This window comes from Triplophysa dalaica, chromosome 19 (genome assembly GCF_015846415.1).
Source record: "Triplophysa dalaica isolate WHDGS20190420 chromosome 19, ASM1584641v1, whole genome shotgun sequence".
Taxonomy (NCBI): Eukaryota; Metazoa; Chordata; class Actinopteri; order Cypriniformes; family Nemacheilidae; genus Triplophysa; species Triplophysa dalaica.
The window spans coordinates 2,298,455-2,320,469 of NC_079560.1; the positions used below are offsets into that span (position 1 = coordinate 2,298,455).

General features: G+C 40.5%; 1 protein-coding gene across 1 annotated transcript; it reads left to right on the top strand.

Annotated features, from left to right (window-relative positions):
• Positions 1 to 1,758: 1,758 nt before the first annotated feature.
• Positions 1,759 to 3,396, top strand: LOC130408326 (three finger toxin MALT0066C-like). The gene is made up of 4 exons (XM_056731816.1): positions 1,759 to 1,876; positions 1,977 to 2,096; positions 2,536 to 2,655; positions 2,876 to 3,396. The coding sequence occupies exons 1-4, from the start codon at positions 1,828 to 1,830 to the stop codon at positions 2,941 to 2,943; spliced, it is 357 nt and encodes a 118-aa protein (XP_056587794.1). The 5' UTR covers positions 1,759 to 1,827; the 3' UTR covers positions 2,944 to 3,396.
• Positions 3,397 to 22,015: the final 18,619 nt, after the last annotated feature.

Here is a 22,015-nt window from a genome sequence, read left to right on the forward strand (position 1 = left end):
TATTTTGACATTTGCTCTTTTGTGCCAGGACATAAAAATTTGACTGTACAGTTATAACAAAAAATATTCTACATTTACTTTTATTCATTTGGCAGATGCTTTTATCCAAAACGACTTACAAGTAGAGAATATAAACATTTCGACAACACGCTTAACAGTAGGCTACCGTTTGTTTAAGGCCATGCTACTATGAGGATTAAAGCTGGAGTAAGAAAGAGAGAGAATGAAACAAAAAAAATGTTTTTAGACACAAGAAATAGACAATTATTGGTTAGTCAAATAAATGTGGAACAGTATTAGTTCTGAGCTGTTTTTTGAAAGTTGTGCAGGATGCTGCACTGGAGGATGGCAGTTCTAAGCCTCGCTGTGATGGAACAACCAGGGGTGCTTCTCAATGTGCCTCCTCGTTTCCTCGCTCCTCCGTCCTCCATCCTATGACCCCGAAACCGATCGAGCTCAGCCATCTTTAAGAACATCTTAATTCTCAAATTGCACCGGGAGGATGCGAGGGTCGAGGATGCTTTCTGAGGACACAGAAGTGTTTTATCAACTAAACCTGACGTACGTACAGTATAAATTCTCCTCCCCCTGCACATCATCACATCTTTAGATCATATTATTGTAAATGTAGACCTATTTCAGACAGTATAGGTCACATTCACATAGTTAATATATTAATATAGTTCATATTTATAAATAACATATATTTGACATATTTCACATGCATTTTTGACCACCTTTAAGCATTTTTAAGGCTGCGTCCAAATGCCCCAACTTGCGGTCCTGGCCACTTGAGAGCGCGTGCACGCGACAGGACGGACGAGCACAGAGTGTGTCTAATGTCAATGCTGCGTCCAAATACCCCCACTTGCGTTCTTTTCACATGACCACTTGACTACTTTCATGACGGATTTCCTGTTTTTGCCCCTAGTGTTCAAGTGGGCGTGAAGATCCCAAGTGAGTATTAAGTATTTCTAACCCGATGGGACACTAAGCAAGTGCAAACATATAAAGTTAATTAATGTGGTGTTTCTAATTATGAGTTTTAAAATATACATAATTCTGGAGTTTTCACCAGTAAGATATGTAACACTACAATTTACTTTGAAATTATATGTAATATCTAATCATATAGTCAAGTCAGATTTATTTTTATAGCGCTTTATTTGTATTGTATCAAAAAACCACAGATAACACGTGTTAGCCAATCACAGAATAAATAAAGATATAACCTTAAAAAGTATAGTATGACATACACTGGAAAGCTTTCAGCAACATCTCGCGAGACCCGAGCAAAAAGTCTTATGATTCATATACAGAGCATGATGCGTGATGGGATACGCTTGTTAGCCAGCAGCACCCTGTCTCCTTCGTTAATGTTGTGTCCTTTTACTCTTCTGTTGTAGAATTCAGTCTGTCGTTGCTGACATTGGCCTGAGTGAGGTTAATAGCCCCATGAAATCATCTCTCATCTTTGAAACGTATAGCTGTCATAGTGCGTTTCATTGTCATCTCTCCCAACACTGCGAAACATTACATCTACAGGCAGACGAGGGATTCTTCCAAATATCAGAAAGGTGGATAACCGGTAGATTCATGAGCAGTACAGTTGTAAGTTGTGGCAGCAGACTATTGGAGAAACAGCTCCTGATATGCATGCTTGCTTCTGCTTTCAATATAAGAACATTGATGTGACAACTGTAAAAAAAGTTAAGCTCAATTTTTTAGGGGCAGGTCAAAGTTTGTGCATGAAAGCCTCCCCTTTCTGAAGAGTGATAAAAGAGACACTGAAACACTGAAACCAGATCATTCCTCTCCTGACCGAACATGGATCTGCGCATCACCATTGCACTTCTCTTCATACTCATCACTGGAGGTAAAAAAAAACTCAACATGCATCAATATGTTTTATTTCATTTACATAAAGAAGTTACTGAAAGTCTCTCTTTTCTCTCTCTCTCTTGTTTTCCCTCAAGGACACTCTCTCAAGTGTTATTCGTGCAAATCTGTTCTGAATGGTGTTTGTGATGCAAAAGAGGAGACGTGTGGTGATGGATTCTCAAAATGTTACACTGGAACAGTGACAACTTCTGAGGGTAAATCCAGTTTGATTGTGGACATTTACTGTTATAATGTACTGACAGAAATGTCCAGTTTGACACTATATGACTGGAGAGGAAATGTGAATGTAATATCAATAGAATTGCAACCTTTTTATAAACAAGGGCTACTGGTTTGATGCAAAATATATAAAAAAGCGGTTTAGCCATAATTAATTCTTATGTTTTTTTCCTTTATTCCATTTTTCCATATTTATACCATCATACACTCTTAAAAATAAAGGAGCTTAAAGGGTTCTTCACAGCGATGCCATTTTTTTAAGAGTGTAACCTCCAATTCGAAAACATGTAATGTGTTACTGTACATAAACTTAAAAATTCCTTTTTTAATGTAATTTAATGTTTAATGTTGTCATGAAATGACACAAAATGTCTTATCTTAAGGAAAATTCTAATGAAAAAAACATTTTTTAAGGTTCTACAAAAACGAAATCATGCTCAAAGGCGGACGATACGTGTTTAACTATCAACGCAGAAACTGAAAAAGAGAAAGTTTCTTCTCGGTGCTGTGATACAGACCTTTGCAATGGCGCAGGTATTTCCTTTCACTTTTCCATGTTGCTTATTTATATTTAAATGTATTGATTTATCTGACAAAGCACCTAAAGTTGTAATTCCAGTTAGGATCAACACGATACACTATAAAGAGTGACATGTTAACTTTTAAGTAGAATAAACAGTGTCAATTTTTATGTTTAAACATTAAGTAATTGTAGTGTGTTAGTTGTGTGTTAAACATTTTGTGTTTTGATCAGATGGAGTCTTTAAGGGCAGTTTTCTTCTCCTGCTGTGTCCACTGTTCATCTACTCTCTGTTTCACTGAATTCAGCACAACTTCAGATTCTACAAGACCACAAGCAACAACCACAAGAATGTTACACAGTTTACAAAATAGTTGACTAAATTAAACTTTTTTATTGCAGTTGTTTGTATTTTACTGATCAGAATGGTGTATCAAATATCCACAAATTATTCAAATGCTAATTTTGTTTTTGTGAATTTGTAAAAGATTCTGATGTTTTAAAAGCTTATAGAAACATCATGTACAACATGAACAAGACATTTAAATTTAAATTTAAATATTATTCAAAAAGATTTTTAGTTTGAAATCATGTGTGATTTTCCATAGCGTAACATGTAAAACAAAAACGTAATTTCCACTGAAACCTCAAATATTGTTTTATTGCTATATTTTTGCACCCTGGCTTTTTAAAACTAAGCAAAGCAAAAAGTTTGCCTAACCCAACGTGTAATAAAGTAGAGAGCTGAAATGTTTTCCTCCGGGTACTCCGGTTTCCTCCCCTGGTCCAAAGACATGCATGGTAGGTTGATTGGCATCTCTGGAAAAAATTGTCCGTAGGGTGTGAGTGCGTGAGTGAATGAATGAGTGAGTGTGTGTGCCCTGCGATGGGTTGGCACTCCATCCAGGGTGTATCCTGCCTTGATGCCCGATGACTCCTGAGATAGGCGCAGGCTCCCCGTGACCCGAGGTAGTTCGGATAAGCGGTAGAAAATGGAATGGAATGGAATGATTGAGAACAGGGTTAAATGCAGGTCCTCAAGCGTTAGCAGTAAGTTTTGTTTTCTCTGTCAATACCACACAGAACTGATTTCCTTTGAAAGCATAAACTCGATTCGTGTTATTTATATGCAGATCGAGGAGATTGGGTTGATTTTTTTCTCACACAGACCCTTTGAAGTGTTTTAGGGGTCTTTAGTAAATAAGGAAACAGGATGCATGTTTAATCTCTTGAGCAACAAATAATGCAATTATTCTAAATTCTAAATTCACAAACACGTTGGGCTTAAAATAAAACTGCATAAAATATTGATTTCCTTCTTGAAACTGCTGTTTTACTGTTAAGTAATGTATTGAAATCTACACACAAAATGTTGGATCCTATAGAATGTCAATGTGTTTCCCCTACAGCCAAACTTGCTTAATCCTTCTGAAAAAAATCCTTTCAGTTTCAAAAATAGTAATAATTCTGAACAATATTATGGCTTGATGTTAGGACAACTTATGACTTTACAGTATTACAGTTTTAAAGACAGGCTTCATTTACTTTGTTGCGAGATATAGTGTGCACTTCCCAATAAAGTTTAGTCATGAGAAGGCTGAAGAGGTTATTTTGTTTTTTGAAGGATGTAACTATTAAAGTAATGAATTACTTTTTAAATAAAGTAATCAGACCAGTAACTTGATTATGGAGTAATCAGTTATCAGTAATTTTATTTCATTTCCAGAGTAACTTGCCGAACACTGATAACATGTTTTTCTCTAGAACAATCTTTTGTAAATAAAAGTTACTAATAACACTAGAATAAACCTTTTCAAGGGTAGCAAAAGCACTGAATACTGAATTCCATGTTGTTCAGTTGAAAGATGAACTTCAGCAAATAACTGGCATTCTGGATCCTGGCAAGTCTACATCGTCTATTAAGAGTCTAGAGTGTGACAGAGAATATGTGTTAGAGTAATTAAATAGCCCCTCCGTCTTCATACCACTTGAGTAGACAAAGGTATTTGTAAAAATATATAAACTTTTTGTCTTTCATTTGTGATATTTATTTATTAGTCTTTTATGAATAAACCAAACACCTTGACAAACTTTATGAAACCCAAAATGAGCAAAGAGGAGCAAAGATTGTTTTGAATAACCTTTAAACTAAGTACATTAGACAAGGTACAATGTAAATTAATAAAAAGAATCAGTAAACTTAACAAACAAAGTGTAAAAGTCCAAACAAAAGATGCTGTAGGTCAGTATACAGTTGAAAGAAAAAGTATGTGAACCCTTTGGGCTTCCTTGGATTTCTTCATAAATTGGTCATAAAATGTGTTCTGATCTTCATCTAAGTCACAACAATAGAGAAGCACAGTCTGCTTAAACTAATACCGCACAAACATTATACGTTTTCATGTTTTTAGTGAACACACCATGTAAACATTCATAGTGCAGGGTGGAAAAAGTATGTGAAACCCTAGGCTAATGACTTCTCCAAGAGCTCATTGGAGCCAGGAGTCAGCCAACTTGGGGTCCAATTAATGTGATGAGATTGGATGTGTTGATTAAAGCTGGCCTGTCCAATAAAAAACACACACCAGTTGTGAGTTTGCTGTTGTGAAGAAGCGTTGTCTGATGTGAACCATGCCTCGCACAAAAGAGCTCTCAGAAGACCTACGATCAAGAATTGTTGACTTACATAAAGCTGGAAAGGGCTACAAAAGTATATCTAAAAGCCTTGATGTCCATGTGTCCACGGTAAGACAGATTGTCTAAAAATGGAGAAAGTTCAGCACTGTTGCTACACTCCCTAGGCGTGGTCGTCCTGTAAAGATGACTGCAAGAGCACAGCGCAGAATTCTCAATGAGGTGAAGAAGAATCCTAGAGTGTCAGCTAAACACTTACAGAAATCTCTGGCACATGCTAACATTTTTGTTGACAAATCTACAATAAGAAAAACATTAAACAAGAATGGACTTCATGGGAGGACACCACGGAGGAAGCCACTGCTGTCCAAAAAAACATTGCAGCACGTTTGAAGTTTGCAAAAGAGCACCTGGATGTTCCACAGCACTACTGGCAAAACATTCTGTGGACAGATGAAACCAAAATTGAGTTGTTTGGAAAGAACACACAACGCTATGTGTGGAGAATAAAAGGCACAGCACACCAACATCAAAACCTCATCCCAACTGGGAAATATGGTGGAGGGGGCATCATGGTTTGGGGCTGCTTTGCTGCCTCAGGCCCTGGACGTATTACTGTCATCGATGGAAAAATGAATTCCAAAGTTTATCAAGACATTTTGCAGGAAAACTTAAGACCATCTGTCTGGCAACTGAAGCTTAACGGAGGATGGAGGATGCAACAGGACAACGACCCAAAGCATAGAAGTAAATCAACAACAGAATGGCTTCAACAGAAGAAAATACGCCTTCTGGAGTGGCCCAGTCAGAGTCCTGACCTCAACCCGATTGAGATGCTGTGGCATGACCTCAAGAGAGCGATTCACACCGGACATCCCAAGAATATTGCTGAACTGAAACACTTTTGTAAAGAGGAATGGTCCAAAATTTCTCCTGACCGTTGTGCAGGTCTGATCTGCAACTATAGGAAATGTTTGGTTGAGGTTATTGCTGCCAAAGGAGGGTCAACCAGCTATTAAACCCAAAGGTTCACATACTTTTTCCACCCTGCACTATGAATGTTTACATGTTGTGTTCAATAAAAACATGAAAACGTATAATGTTTGTGCGGTATTAGTTTAAGCAGACTGTGTTTCTCTATTGTTGTGACTTAGATGAAGATCAGAACACATTTTATGACCAATTTATGAAGAAATCCAAGTAAGCCCAAAGGGTTCAGATACTTTTTCTTTGAACTGTACATTCTTTTTTTTTCGTTTGTGAGAAAGAGAATAGGAGTGGGTACACCATGTTCTCTTTCTATGTCGATCTAACTAAATATTTGGTCTAACTGATCAAAGATGGATCTGAACATCTTCATTGTTCTTTATCTCTTTTCACTGGAGGTACAGTACAAAACACAAACGTATATTTAAAGAGGTTTTTTGTTATGAATGCAGATAAAGTTTCTTCCTCATTCTGTTTTCTTTTAGGACACTCGGTCATGTGCAACGAGTGTAACAGTGTGACTATTGTGTATATGAACAGGTGTTTGTCCCTCTTGAACTAAATGTGCAACGTCCATGAGTAAGTTGAGTTTGAGAGCAAATTTACTGCAATGTTATATATAATTATATCAAAGTATATATGTTAGAATAGTGAAAAAAACATCATTAGCCCCCTCCGTCTTCAATACCACTGTGGTGGCTTTTTAGAAAGATCTTTAACCAGTTGTGCAAACTTGGTGAAGGTGGCATTTCTGGAAAACCTGATGTTCTTATCGAGAATGAAAAATCTTTTGTTCCTCGTCTACTATTTAATTTTCAATGTCATGAGGCCAAAATGACCTTGAATTACATAGTATAGCTTTGAATGGCTTCTTTTCAAGTTGACCACCACCCCTCATATTTAATTTCACCATTAAGGCATTTATCATGATTCTGTATAAGAAATGACTCCGAAAACAAACTGTATTTTTTCTGAGGTGAAGTAATCCTGTCACAATATGGTTCATTTGTCATACTCATATTCCACGTTTTCGAGCTCAGGAAGGTGGATTGGTTTTGAGTGGCTTTCGTCTCCATGGTTACTTAGACTAGACTGCTCTGGAGCAGGTTTTATTCTATGTAGAGGTCGCAAAACAAAACTGGACCAACCAGCTCTGAGAAAAGTGAAGAATATGTATATCTGTCGCAGTCCCCTGTATCTCTCGCACCAAATTTAAAAAAGTGATAAGATGTTACAGGGATATTTTTTTTTTATTTGTAATGTATATTTACATAAATTCATTATTTACACATTCATACAATTTTTATATGAGTTGATTATTAATGTGAATTAATCATGAATTAATCATGTTTAACATAGCATTTAAATTAATATATAACTATATTCTAATAAAATCTAGATTAAAATATATATATATTATTATATGTAAAGCATTTTAAAGTAATGAAGCATACATATTATCTTTAGATCTTTTTGTAAACCTATATAAATAATTTAAATTCAGATGATTTTGCATTGATATAGTCAGTAGGTGGCTTCTCAAACTTTCACTGCAGCAGTGTTTTCACTGCATTTGTGCTATTCAACTCTTTTAAACAATTAACATTTAAAGAAAACTCCCCTTGAAAAACCAGACTTTAAAAAATGTACATTTATATATATAGAATTTCATGAAAGAAGTGTATTATTCTTTGCTTAATTATCAAACAAAATGAATATTTTCCCATGAAAACTTATTTTGTTAAACAGATATTTTTTTGGTTGCATCCATTCAAACGCATCAAACCGGAAACCCGCCCTTCCCAAGTCCTCCTGCGCCGTGGCCTTACTGAAACAGAGATGTGTCATCGCTCGCTCTGATTTTGAAACTTGAGAGATTTGTTACAAATCTTAGCAGCACAGTTTTGGCAATCATCCACTTTTAATTGTGAAAGGAAATATTTATACAATTATATTTGATTTATATCTATATGCATAACTTTCATAAAAGTAAAACAATTGTAAAGTAGGCCTAGAAAATGTTTAGAATAATGAATACCATGCTTTGAAATCACTTCATCATAATTAACTATGTAACTATGTAGCTAAAAGTAGAAGTAAAAATTATACATGCAACCCCAGAGAACTGTTAGGACATGTAGGCCTACTTATGTATCTGAATGCATTCTATAGGAAATTATCTGTGACCATTTTCGGACGGGGATACGATGTTGCTGTCGGATCAAAGTTTGTCGGGATAGCACAACGCTTTCATTCAAAGCAACTTACAAAGTTTTAAAGGTGCAGTTTGTAAAAACACTTCTAGTTGGCGCACGATCAAAACAACAACAATGCCGTAGCTTGATGACGCTGTAAAGGAGCGTGGAATGATGGGATCTGTTGTCTTCAACTCCACCCCTGATGGCCATCAACCAGATGGGAACAAGAAATCATGTTAGTGGATGAAGTAAAGTTTTGTAAATGTTGCGAATAATTGTGGTCTATAAATAAGTGACTGCTTGAAACAAACTAGTGGCTTGCTAGACGCTACTTCACCATTTGTCCACGACACTGTTGTCATGTGGTTTCTACGTCAGAAAAGGCGGTAACAAAGGGTAACGCAGATATGACGCCGTTGACAGGCGACTCCTCAGCCCCGTGTCACTGTTAAGTTGGAAACATTTGAGATACTGTAGTACTCAGCTGATTAAAATATATAACACTAGCTTAGTGGTTTGGGATATTGTCACAATTTTTTTTCACAAACTGCACCTTTAAGCAGCAAAAAGCTGTCTGCTTGCAACGTACATACAGTAAACCCAAGTGTTGTTTACTTTGCGCACAATAGCAACAAAATGAATAAACACAATATATTGGCTTGTGTTCTTTTTTTTCATGTGCAATGCAAATTTGTTATGACGTAAGAAAAACGGACATCTTAACTGAGACGTTGATATGATGGCTATTGCTTGCTGGGAAGATACATCAACAATCTCTGCACTATCTGGCCAAAGAAAGATAATGTCTTGACTATACATAAATAGCCGGTGTGAATTGGAGCTAAATTGTCGCTACGCACAAAACATGTCAATGAAATTAAACAAAATGCCTTTAACACTGTTGGTTTGTTAACATTATGGAATATCATACATCATAAATGTTTTTTAGACAAAAAGAACATCAATATCCATGTAATCAAACAACCGGTAAATTGGGCAAAAATTAACTGAGATGTTGATATGACGGCTATTACTTGCTTGGTGGGCTTCCATAGAATTAAGATATGAGTGAAACCAAACCAACGCTTGGGGTTGGGTGGCGCTGGGAACAATCGCACTATGAACAATGCACATAGATATTGTCTTAGTTTCCTGTTTGTAGGCAGTAACAGTCGGCATATGCTTCAACACTATAGAGAAAATGGGCAGATTTTGTATTAAAATCATTTTTAAATGAAGTAAGGTACTCACAAAATATGTGTATCCATTTGGAAATGTATTTTTAATTTATGTAAACAGCATTAATTCTCATTCTATTGACACATTAACATGTAAACACTATAGTGACCAGGGACGTGCACAGGGGGGTTGCTCAGGTTCCCCGGGCAACTGCCCATATGCCCTTCTCGACTCACGTTGCCCTTCCGAGGTGGAGAAAATAAAAAAATAAATCGTACAATGGATTCAGAATTTCACGTAGTTCTAAATAAAAAACCACGCAAAGCCTCATTCACTTCCATATTCGGTCACCGAAAATGAAAGTCAGTAGGGGAAGGGCAAACTCTGTTTACATGGCTGCAGTGCTGCACGCGACCGGCACCTGAGCTGAGACTGCTTGAGCGGTCCTAGAAGGAGAGTGTTGCGGTTGTCGGGTGAGACGACTCAACGTTGTCAGAAAAGGTGAGTTTGTGATGTATAACAAACGAACGATCATCATCATCAAGTTTTATGAAATGAATTAAAATCTTCATAAATCCAAGCTGAGTTTGCCACGTTTAGCCTAAATAATAAGACAGATATAGGCTACTATTTTTTTGCTGATAGTTAGTTTCTCACATTTCGTTTTGAATAATGGAAGTTATGCATCACATTAATTATTTTATTCAAAAAGGTTAAATGCCTAAATGCTATCACTATTTTGGATATTTTTTGAATCCAAGATGCCCACTGAAAAGAGGCGGATTCAGGAGAGGGAGAGAAAATTCAGGGAGGCAGCAAAGAGCAGCACATCACTGCAGGGTTGGCTGCGAAAAAGCCAACAAGCAGGTGGGACAGAGACTTGGAACTGTGATAAAATCACATGACACTGTGTAGGCGAATTGCTTAATTAATCAGAGTTTTTCTCAGTCCCTCGTATAGCCTATGAGTTTTTTTCAGTTTTTTGGGGGGGATGCCCTTTTTTCAGGTCAGAGCAACTGCCCCTCAAAATTCCTGTGCACGTCACTGATAGTGACTAAGCTGGGACGGGATTAAAACGTAAAACAAGTTAAAGAGAATTGAAATAAACAACAATCAATGATAAGAGTCAATAATAACGTTCTGTGATTACATCCGTGAGGGCAGTTTCATCCTCTGTCATGATTCCGCCTCACCATGTCAGGTATTACTTGGTCTTGAGGGGGAATCAGACAGGATCTCTTGTTTTATGTTGGAGAGAGACTATTTTGGCACTTATTTGTTGCCATTCTCTCTCTCTCACGCTCCCCCTCACCCAACCCAACCACACTTCCGGGTCTTTTGGTGTTGCTGAGCTCAGCGCTGCGTTCCTCTTTTTAAGAATGTTTCAAACAGTTGTTTTGGCCACACCTAATGTTTTTGCTATCTCTCTGATGGGTTTGTTTTGTTTATTCAGCCTAATGATGGCTTGCTTTTTATTCAATTTCCATGAATCTGCTATGTTAGCGATTAAAACGTTACTTTGCTAGTAAACGTTAGCTAGTTAACTTTAGCTTGTTACATAGCCGTTTCCCATGCATTGTTTTATTTTTGGCGACCTGGCATGATGTGAATATTAACGGCCACAATTAGCCACCGATCCTGCCATTCAGGTCCCGTGTCACACAGCCGCGAACATAACGACAGTGCCGGACCTCTCTATAAGCGAACTAAGCGGCGGCTTAGGGCCTCACCGCCAAGAGCACATGAAATGATGTTTTATAAACAAAGTTCGGGAGGAGCCGGAGCATATAATCAAACCCGGCTGGTTCGCAATCAGCAATCATGGCTTCCACCCTACCTGCTAAGCGAGCCAGCCCATAAATAAGCAAGACCTCTTACCTGCGACATCTCTTCTGTTTCTAACATGTCTGAGACCCACGAATCCGCTGTTAACGACAGCCCAATCATGCAAGATACTCCGGCCTCTTCGAGCGCTCGGCAGCGTTCCATCCTAAGCCCGGAAGCTACATCCCAACCGGCAGAACAAGAACGAGGCCGCCAGCAAAGCCGACCGACTCGTCAAGCCTCTAAACGCAACCGCTCTTCCGTACAGAGCCAGGTTAGGCCCCCGTCCTCCTCACCGGCGTCATCATACGCCTCGGCGCACTCAGTAATCCCAGCCATCGGGAAGTGGACAGTCGCAGGACTTCGACTCGCACTGTCCAATCGGGATGTGAACCTGAGCAGCCGGCTGAGCAAAGCCGAGCTGTACGACATCTACGTCGCGCTGCAGTCAGAACACCCACCAGCCAGATCTTCCCCGCAACAGGAAGTTGCTAATGAGCCGGTTCAGGCTTTCAGGCCTCCTTCAGCCCGGGCAGGGCCTTCCGCCGCATCAGCAGGGCATGTCAGGGAAACCCCAGCCCGTCGCAGAAGGATTTCGGCCAGTCTGGGCCGCGCGCCGGATGAACAGCACGAGCCGCTGCATACTCCTCTCCCCGCGGCTTCACAGGAAATTCGGCCCGCCCCCACCATCTTCAACTACCAACATCCAACGAGCCTGCCTCAGCATGCGGTTCCAGATCGCTTCCAACCTTTTCCCCTCACATCTGCAAGCTCGTGGCCAGCGGCGCCAATGTCATCCACTAACGTGAGACCGCCTCCGTCAGCGACACAGGCCCCGGCTCAAAATTTCCCTTACCTCCCCCAGAGCTTCGGCCATCCCTCCTTCCCTCAAGCCCCCGCCATGGATGCCGCCGCTATCGAAAGGCCTCCTCCGTCAGCTGCTCCAGCGGCCGCAATTCCCTCCCTCCTCGCTCTGCCTCAGGCCCGCCCTCAATTTTCATTGGCCTCAGCAGCTCCTATGCCGGTGCCCATCAACGCCCCGGTCCTGGAACCGCCCCCAGTGTCCAGCAACATCAGGGCACAGATTCTAGCAGAAATTCAGGCAGCTAGCGCCGGATGCGGACCTCTTTCCAACACCTGTACCTCCATATTCAGAATTGATCTTCATATAAATCACCCTTTAAAAGCCATGCTGGACGTTTCACTCGACGCCATCATTCAAGCTGTCTCCCCAAGGACCATACAGCATTATCTCACAGCCTGGAGAAACTTCAAAGTATTTCACCACACCTATAACCTCCCCTTCCCAGATTTCTCTCTCCTCTCCATCACATCATTTATCTCCTTCCTAAGTACCATTAAAAATCTTCAAGCAAGCTCAATTAAAGGATACTTGAGCGGAATCCAATTTTTCCATAAATTAATGTTCAATGCCCCTTCCCCAGTCATAGCCAGCTCCCAAGCTTCCATGCTTATAAAAGGCATCCAGAGAAACCGACCCGCCCTCCCAGATGCCAGACAACCCATCACTATAGAAATTTTGAGCAAATGTATTACAACCCTTCGCAGAGGATACCACTCCAAACATACAGCTCGCACGCTAGATGCCATGTTCATTCTGGCTTTCTTTGGATTTCTCCGATGTTCGGAAATCTCCACCACAGCAAATTACGATCCCGCAATTCATCCCAACTTTTCAGATCTATCAGTGCTCGATTCGGAAACAATCTCCTTTTTCATCAAGCAAAGCAAGACAGATCAAGCCAGAAGAGGACATTTTATTTACATCTTCAATCTTCAAACTCCACTCCAGCCATACCAAACCCTCGTAGCCTACCTCCGTTTTAGAAGATCTCAAGTCAAATCACCATCCGAACCGCTCTTCGTAGACGATTCAAACCTACCCGTCACACGCTTCTGGTTCCAAAAACACCTGAAGTCAGTTTTGCTCCACTCCGGCATTCCAGCAGACCATTTCTCTAGTCATTCATTCCGCATTGGCGCAGCAACTACAGGATCACAAAAGGGCCTTTCTCAACTTCAGATTCAAGCGCTCGGACGCTGGTCATCTGAAGCATTCAAGACTTACATCAGGTCTGACCGGGCCCTCATCAGAGAAGCCCATCGGACACTCATCACCAGACTCATCTAAGTATCAAATAAGAAATCCCCAGCCACCCTCAGTTTGGCCAGAGCCCTGTTTCCCCCCAACGATCCAACGCAGCAAAAGCGTTTCATCAGAAGCCTCAGGGGCCAATGCTTTCTATACTCTCCCGGAGCAAACTCATGCTCTGCCGCAGCAGACACCAATTCTACAGAAGCCAGTATCGCCGCAGCGACCGTCCCCGCAGGGCCCCGTGCTTCGGCCCCGTGCTCTGCCGCAGCAGTCACAACCATAATCCAATCCCTCCCCATGTCACCTTCCCGAAGCCAGTATCGCCGCAGCGACCGCCCCCGCAGGGGCCCGTGCTTCCTCCCGTGCTCTGCCGCAGCAGTCACAACCACCGTCCAATCCCTCCCAGTCTCGATCCCGCAGCCAGTATCGCCGCAGCGACCGCCCCCGCAGGGGCCGGCGCTTCATCCCGTGCTCTGGCGCAGCAGTCGCAACCTTTATCCAATCCCTCCCAGTCACCTTCCCGAAGCCAGTATCGCCGCAGCGACCGCCCCCGCAGGGGCCCGTGCTTCCTCCTCGTCCACTGCCGCAGCAGACACAACCTTAATCCAATTCCTCCCAGCCACCTTCCCAAAGCCAGTATCGCCGCAGCGAACGCCCCCGCAGGGGCCCGTGCTTCTTCCTCACGCTCTGCCGCAGCAGTCACAACCTCTATCCAATTCCTCCCAGCCACCTTCCCGAAGCCAGTATCGCCGCAGCGACTGCCCCCGCAGGGGCCCGTGCTTCTTCCTCATGCTCTGCCGCAGCAGTCACAACCTCTATCCAATTCCTCCCAGCCACCTTCCCGAAGCCAGTATCGCCGCAGCGACCGCCCCCGCAGGGGCCCGTGCTTCTTCCTCATGCTCTGCTTCTTCCTCGTGCTCTGCCGCAGCAGTCACAACCACTATCCAGTCCCTCCAAGTCACCTTCCCGAAGCCAGTATCGCCGCAGCGACCGCCCCCGCAGGGGCCCGTGCTTCCTCCAGTGCTCTGCCGCAGCAGTCAACACCATTATCCAAATCCTCCCACTCACCTTCCTTCCCGAAGCCAGTATCGCCGCAGCGACCGCCCCCGCAGGGGCCCGTGCTTCTTCCTAGTGCTCTGCCGCAGCAGTCACAACCTTCCTCAGCCCTTCCCACCCAAGTTTCCCCCCCACAGGGGGCTCGCCTTGTCTACACACCCTCCCACACAAAATAATCAGTTCTCATTTCCAACCCAGCTATTTCAACTCATCAGGCCAGCTATCATCCACGCCACAGCAGGAACTTGCCCTATCAAGAGTGTCATCCCTTGCACCGCAGTTCCATCCGGTCTCGCCGGAGCTCACATCAACTACCCACTCGCACACCACGCAGCCTCTAGCCTCGCCTTTGGGGGGTATGCGCTGTCCGGCTGCTGTCTAGTTCTACGCCTTTGGGGGGTTTGCTCTGGGTTCGGGCCGTTTCCGAGCTCTGGACACTCACCCTAGCAGGGGGAGTGTTCCGGGTTCAGAAGGAACCGGCGAGCTCGGAGCCCGCTCCCCGGACAGCACGCCAAACACGCATACCTTTTACACTTCTGCTAACCGTTTATTATCTGCATAGGTGAACTCGTGAAATGATGTTTTATAAACAAAGTTCGGGAGGAGCCGGAGCATATAATCAAACCCGGCTGGTTCGCAATCAGCAATCATGGCTTCCCACCTACCTGCTAAGCGAGCCAGCCCATAAATAAGCAAGACCTCTTACCTGCGACATCTCTTCTGTTTCTAACACCCACCCCACCTCCCCAGCTCCTTCCCCCGAACTCCCCTGTTAGCAGAATCCGGGGGGTTTGCTCTGGGTTCGGGCCGTTTCCGAGCTCGGGACACTCACCCTAGCAGGGGGAGTGTTCCGGGTTCAGAAGGAACCGGCGAGCTCGGAGCCCGCTCCCCGGACAGCACGCCAAACACGCATACCTTTTACACTTCTGCTAACCGTTTATTATCTGCATAGGTGAACTCGTGAAATACGTTTTTTGTGATATATTCACAAAAAACACATCCATTTTCTCACGTAGGGCTGTACCAACTATTATTTCTATTTTGTGTGTCAAAATTACACTAAATACACAAAATAAAAAGAATAAATCATCCTCGAGGCTTGTGTGGCTTTAAAAGGGGGGTTAGGCCTATAGGTTGTGGTTAAAATAAAATCAAAATGAATTTTAAAATGAAATCTTTGAACAATAATTCCACATGCTTTGTATGGTCTGTGCTCAAAAATTAAAGGGACAGTTTAGCTAAAATTGGAATCAAATCTTTTGACAATCACAATACACGTAATGCAAGGTTTATGTGTTCTTGTTTTTATGACATCCCCAAACACATCTACAAGTAATATAATTGGGTGTGTTAGGTTTAAAGTATGTGTGCAAAAAATCAAACACTGATAATAGTTGTCTATATTGGGGCACAGGGGGACCCCCAAATTAAATTCTGCCTAGGGCCCAATAAAGGCTTGGGCCGGCCCGGCATACCGGTTACAATTTTGTGATGTTGGCACTATATCTAGCGTCCACAAAAGGTGCACAGCTTTCATTCAGTTGGAGCAGCATCTATTTTGTGCAGTATGTGCGCGGCGGATAAGCTAAACATTCAGTACAACACAGAATTGAAGCATCTGTCACTGTTACTGACTGTTTGTTTGGGTACACAAACATGAACAAAGTTTGTTGGCGGAGGCAATGCACTACAGGGCAAAATAACAACCACTCATTAATGTCGATGTACGGTGACTTTGTCAGACGATGTCGCAGTATAAATCTGGATAACAAGTGTTTAAAAAGTGACTCATTGTTAACATGTAGTATCATGGGTAGTGTGTTTTCTATATTTGTTTCCTGTCTTCACAACAGAGACAAAAGATATATAAATGGAAAAAAGCTTTTTCTTCACTTGTATTACAGTAAGTGACAGTTCAGTTATAATATGACTGCAAGTCTGCATGATAAACATATGAACCTAATGCATATTGTCGCTTTGTGTCGTAATTAGTACAATTTTGCTTTATTATTTGTGTCCCCTTCAAAAATTGCTCTTGAGAAATTGTATGTGTATTTTCCTCCCTACTGTTAAAATGAGATTTACCCCCATGACATAGAGCACAGATTCCCATTAATCAGCCAGTTTTCTCTGTCCTCTTTCACCCTTGTTAGCCTGCAGCACCCTGTCTCCTTTGATAATGTTGTGTCCTTTTACTCTTCTGTTGTAGAATTCAGCCGCCGTTGCTGGCTTGCACCAGCAGTGGCCTGAGTGAGGTTAATAGCCCCCATGAAATCATCTCTCATCTTTGAAACGTATAGCTGTCATAGTGCGTTTCATTGTCATCTCTCCCAACACTGCGAAACATTACATCTACAGGCAGACGAGGGATCCTTCCAAACATCAGAAAGGTGGATAACCGGTAGATTCATGAGCAGTACAGTTGTAAGCAAATGTTAAAGTCTGCAACATCTGGGGCCACTTTTGCTTATCTCTTGGGGGTGAGGCTCGTATCATACTACCCAACGTGCGATTGAATCCACTCAGTATGTCCATTCCCCATTGGGTAGTAAGCTGTGGTCCTCAACTTCTTGACTCCCGCAATCTGTTAAAGCTCCTGAATGAGATTACTCTCAAAGCTCGCTCCCTGATCAGAATGGATCCTCTCTGGGAACCCATAGATTTAAAAGTACCTGTCCCACAACTGGAAAGCTATCTGCATTGCTGATTGGTCATGGCATGTGAAGGCGTGAGGCATCTTGGTGAAGTGATCTGTAATCACCAATACATCGAAACTTTTGCCATTACGGTCTTCAGCAGACCAGAAATCCAGACATTAGCGGGAAGCCTACCCTAGACAAGGTATTCCTGCTGAAGGCGTAAGCTTAGCTGTTCCTATTTTACTGTTTTTATACAAAGCACTATATACAGTATATTCAGCAGGTGCTTTAATCCAAAATGACTCGCAGTTGAGAGTGAGTTTCTGGTCAGGTCCAGAAAGATTATTATTACTGAATGGCAGTGCTTTATTAACAAGTGATATGTCAATAAATGAGTGATTTTAAAAGAATTTCCAAAAAATGTGAGTTGAACATAATCTAACAGCAATATAAAACATGTAACAGATAAGTGATGACAATGGTTGTTGGTAAAAGCAGCTTGTTTGCGTGTCAAAGAACTGTTGTTTCCCTTCTCACGTCACTTCTTTGAAAATGCACCCTTAAAGGAAGAGCGGCCACAAAACCATCGGTGGTTTTACACCTTCTTTAAAATTGTGTCAAAAGCTCCTTCAGATGTACATGACATGTTATTAAATGCAGCAGATATACACAAATAAAACGTAGATTTCTTGGTACATTAGCGCATACATGTGCTTTATTCTCACTAAGAACTACAGAAGAGTTGTAAAAAACAACTTTGCCAAGATATGAATAAAAATAGATTTTACACTTACAGGTGAATCTCAAAAAACTTGACAACTCATTTCCCTCCGATCACAAGTAGATCAACCCCAGCTGTGTCATGTAAGCATTCCCGACAGTAAACAGCTAAAATTCTAACAGTTCTTTTTAGTTCAAATCTGAAAATGCAATTCCTTCCTGTAAACACTATCCATCTTAAATTACATATGTTAGACAGCTTTGAAGGATTATTCGTTCATTTCTCCCCTTCAACTGACTTCTGGATTTCAAAATGCAACAGCCATGTAAAAATACATCAAATCGTAGAGTAGGACGATTCCATTTAAAGGGGACTTTATTGATGCCAATTTCAAAAAGTGAGGATTATTTCTGTGTGCAGAAAGATTTCCCAAAACATAACAGCCTAACCGTTTGTGTATCTGAATTAGTCTGAATTCTCAGCTGTTGCTTAAACAAATTGAGCCGTTTGGGTAATGAAGACAATTGCATTACAGGATTATATTCTCTTTAATAAACAAATAGTTCTGGTAAATGATAGTTTATACACCAGACTGGTCCACTGTCACTTTTTGTGTAGTGCCACATCCAACAGCAAGAAGCTGTCTATTTACTGTGACCTTGTCAAAGCAGTGTTTCAAATCGCGCTTAAATGCTTTAAAGATGTGATTATATAATGTAACGCTGGACAAAGGACAATCAAGTAAACGGATGCTTCCTTTAAATATTTAAATGTGTTAACACGTTAACGTTGATAGTCCTAATTAGAATTAACATTTATGCACTTGGCAGACGCTTTTATCCAAAGTGACGTACAGTACATTGCATTGTATTATACATTTGTATCTGACTATACGTGCAATCCCCTGGGATCGAACCATGAACTAGTGCCATGTTCTAACCACTGAGCCACAGGAAAGAATTAACACAAATTTTGAAAAATTTATTTTCAGATGTTCATTTATTTTATTAATTTATAAAATTTTGTATTGGAGTGGAGCAATGTAAAATCTTTCTTGCTTATGTCACCAACAGAGTCTGTGCCGGCCCTGCACAGGACCACAGACACACATCTTGTGCCACTCGGCTTAAACACAAGGCCTTTAAAAAGTTATGGGTCAAAATAGGTTAATAAGGGCAAACAGGTGACAAACATTACCAGCTACATGTTCAGGTGTAGATGGTTGTCTTTCTCTTAGCCTATGTTTTTACAAACATTTTGTAAAATGTTGTAAAATGAGTTTTCCAGACCCTTCATTAATCAACAACACAAACATCTACAATATATTGCGCAACCAAAAGAAGCTGTCGGTCTGTTCAGAAGATTTTCTTGATTCATTTCAGAAAATGCCCACCCATACTCAAATTCATGTTCACTTTTTCCCAGTCTCCTTCTCTTCTATTCATCTATAAAAAGGGAATATCAAAGGTCTCGACCTTTTAATCTTCTCCTGACAGACCGAAGATTAATCTGAACATCTTCATTATTGTCCAGTTTACTCTTTTCTCTGGAGGTACAGTACAAAACACAACAGCAATGTTCCATTAGCTACAAATACAGATTGTTTGATTGTTTTGCCCTCATTGTGTTTTCTGTCAGGACACTCGCTGAGATGTTGCCAGTGTGAAGGTCCTTGTGATACCTTTACTTTGTGGCCCTTGTCTTGTCTCACCTTGTTCATTTCTGAATTTAATTTTCTTTATTTTCTTTGTCACACTTGACTGTCTTTTTGTCGACTTCATTTCCCCTTTGTCTGTTAATGCCTGTAAAAAGATTGTGTGTTTGTTGACAACACTCCCACCTTCTGGCCGGTACAGGTACTGTTTAACAGCCTGACAATGGGTGTTTCAGCTACAATTAGGGGAAAGAACATGTGAAACAACATCTCACTAACATATGGATTTCCTGTATTGGCAAAGTAAGAACATTACAAGTCATAATACAAATAAAAAATATTTTATTTAATTGATGAGTGTTTTCAGGGTCTTTTGACAATACTCATGGCAATGCTTATTTGATACTACAAGATTTCTTGTGGACACTGTTATGTCTTTTTGTGCGTATTTATGCTGTTTTCCAGATCACGTGCGCTGAGGTTACTCTTAGGTTACTCAACTGAGGGAACGGAGTAGCTTACCTTTACAAATATTCGCACCGTCTCCACCATTTTTTTTTACTTGCTTCTAAAAATTAATTTGTTCTTCTTAGCGTTGAATATTTAGAGTAGAATTCCAAAATGAAAAAAAAAATGTTTTTAATTATTACAAAATAATGTTTTTTTATTGTGCATTACAATTAATATTAACCAAACTGCAGTTGCTTTGTTTTGATAAGCCATAATAACAAAAAAAAACAGCTAACTAACACAATAAAACATGATAATATTATAAAACACATGATTTTAGAAAACAAGACGGAGTTCTCTCTTTTTGGAAATAAACTCTCAAAATGTTGTTTTATGTATTTTACTATGCACTTTGTGACTCCTTTAAACGTGCTTTAAATAAAGTACTGAAAAATGTGGGAACACAATGTAATGTTTAAGGAATTATCCAGTCCAAGAGTAACCACAAAAAAACTTTCTAAACATACAAGTTCCCACAGATATTATTTAAAAAATGACACACATCAAGGTAAAAGGTAAAACAAGATCACACAAGAATCCCAAACATGTAAACGTACAATGCAAATACTTTGTAGGCCTGTTAAGTCATTCAGAACATTTTAGGTTTCTATGAATGTAAGAATGCCACTCATTCTGAAGTTTTACTTTCTCATTGCAGTCTCTGCCTTATTCAACGTCTATAAAAAGGACACTGAAAAATCCTTATTTTATTCCCGTCCTGGTTCACCAAAGACGGATCGGAACAGCTTCCTTGTTTTCTTTTGTTATTTTTTTTACTGGAGGTAGAATAAAAATTAAAAAATTAGTTCATGTTTTATTAGCTATAAATATAGATGATTAAATGTTCCTCCCTCATTCTGTTCTCTTTCAGGATATTCACTTAAATGAAAGTGTGCAGGTACACACTGTAAACCCGAATAATTTGAAAGCAACTTTTTTAATTTACAGTTTAGATCAACTAGATCAACAACTAATAATCAGCTTTTACAGAAAACAATGCAACACCAATGACTGTTATTGCACGTCCCACAGCCTATACCTCAGAACGATGGTAACCCCAAAAATCAAAAATACAACAAACTCTTCCAAATATCCAAGATAAATGAACATTCATCATTACAAAGGCTTTCTCCTTCCTAAAAACTCACAAAATAACACTTAATTTCTAAAACATGCTGGGAACTGAATTTCATTCTAAACAAATCATCTTGAACTAACTTGTTGAAATTATGTTAAACTTAACTCGAGAGTAAGAATCAGTAGGAACTCATATAGGAAGATCTCACATAATTAAGAGTTATGTTTTTATTACCTTAGAATAAACAATTTCTATCTATACAGAACGATAGATTGAATACATACATTGAATTCCCTGACTTTAAAAAGAGTACTAACTTACTATTAACTGATATCTTGCAGTCAGATCAAACTCTTTTAACAGACTTGCTGTTATCTAGGTATGCCCTGAAACGTGATGTGCAATGCAAGCATGAAATCTTTAACTTTCTCATAGTAGATGGACCAAGCAAATAATATTGCAAATGAATGAAATAAGAGAAGACGACAAGAGATAAGCAGCACACAAGTTCCAGATAAACAACGACGCTCAAAACTGCTCCGTCACACAGCTAATATTACAATATATCTTGGTTCTAACAAACAGAATAACCAATGTGACTCACATACTGTACTGATCCGAATCAAAGAAACCTCATCTGGGACGATTTTTAGACAATCTTTTCCCACAGGTATTGGGTCTCATTCACTAAGCATGCGTACGCACGAATTTGTGCGTGAAACCTGCATACGAACCTTTTCAGGAACAAATCATGATTCAAAAAACGCGTAGATGTATA

Bases quoted from the DNA above. Each gene is read 5' to 3' on its own strand.
- LOC130408326 (XM_056731816.1), top strand. From the start codon at position 1,828: ATGGATCTGCGCATCACCATTGCACTTCTCTTCATACTCATCACTGGA. The intron at 1,877-1,976 runs GTAAAAAAAAAC...TTTTCCCTCAAG, and splicing joins CTTCATACTCATCACTGGAG to GACACTCTCTCAAGTGTTAT. The intron at 2,097-2,535 runs GTAAATCCAGTT...ACATTTTTTAAG, and splicing joins AACAGTGACAACTTCTGAGG to GTTCTACAAAAACGAAATCA.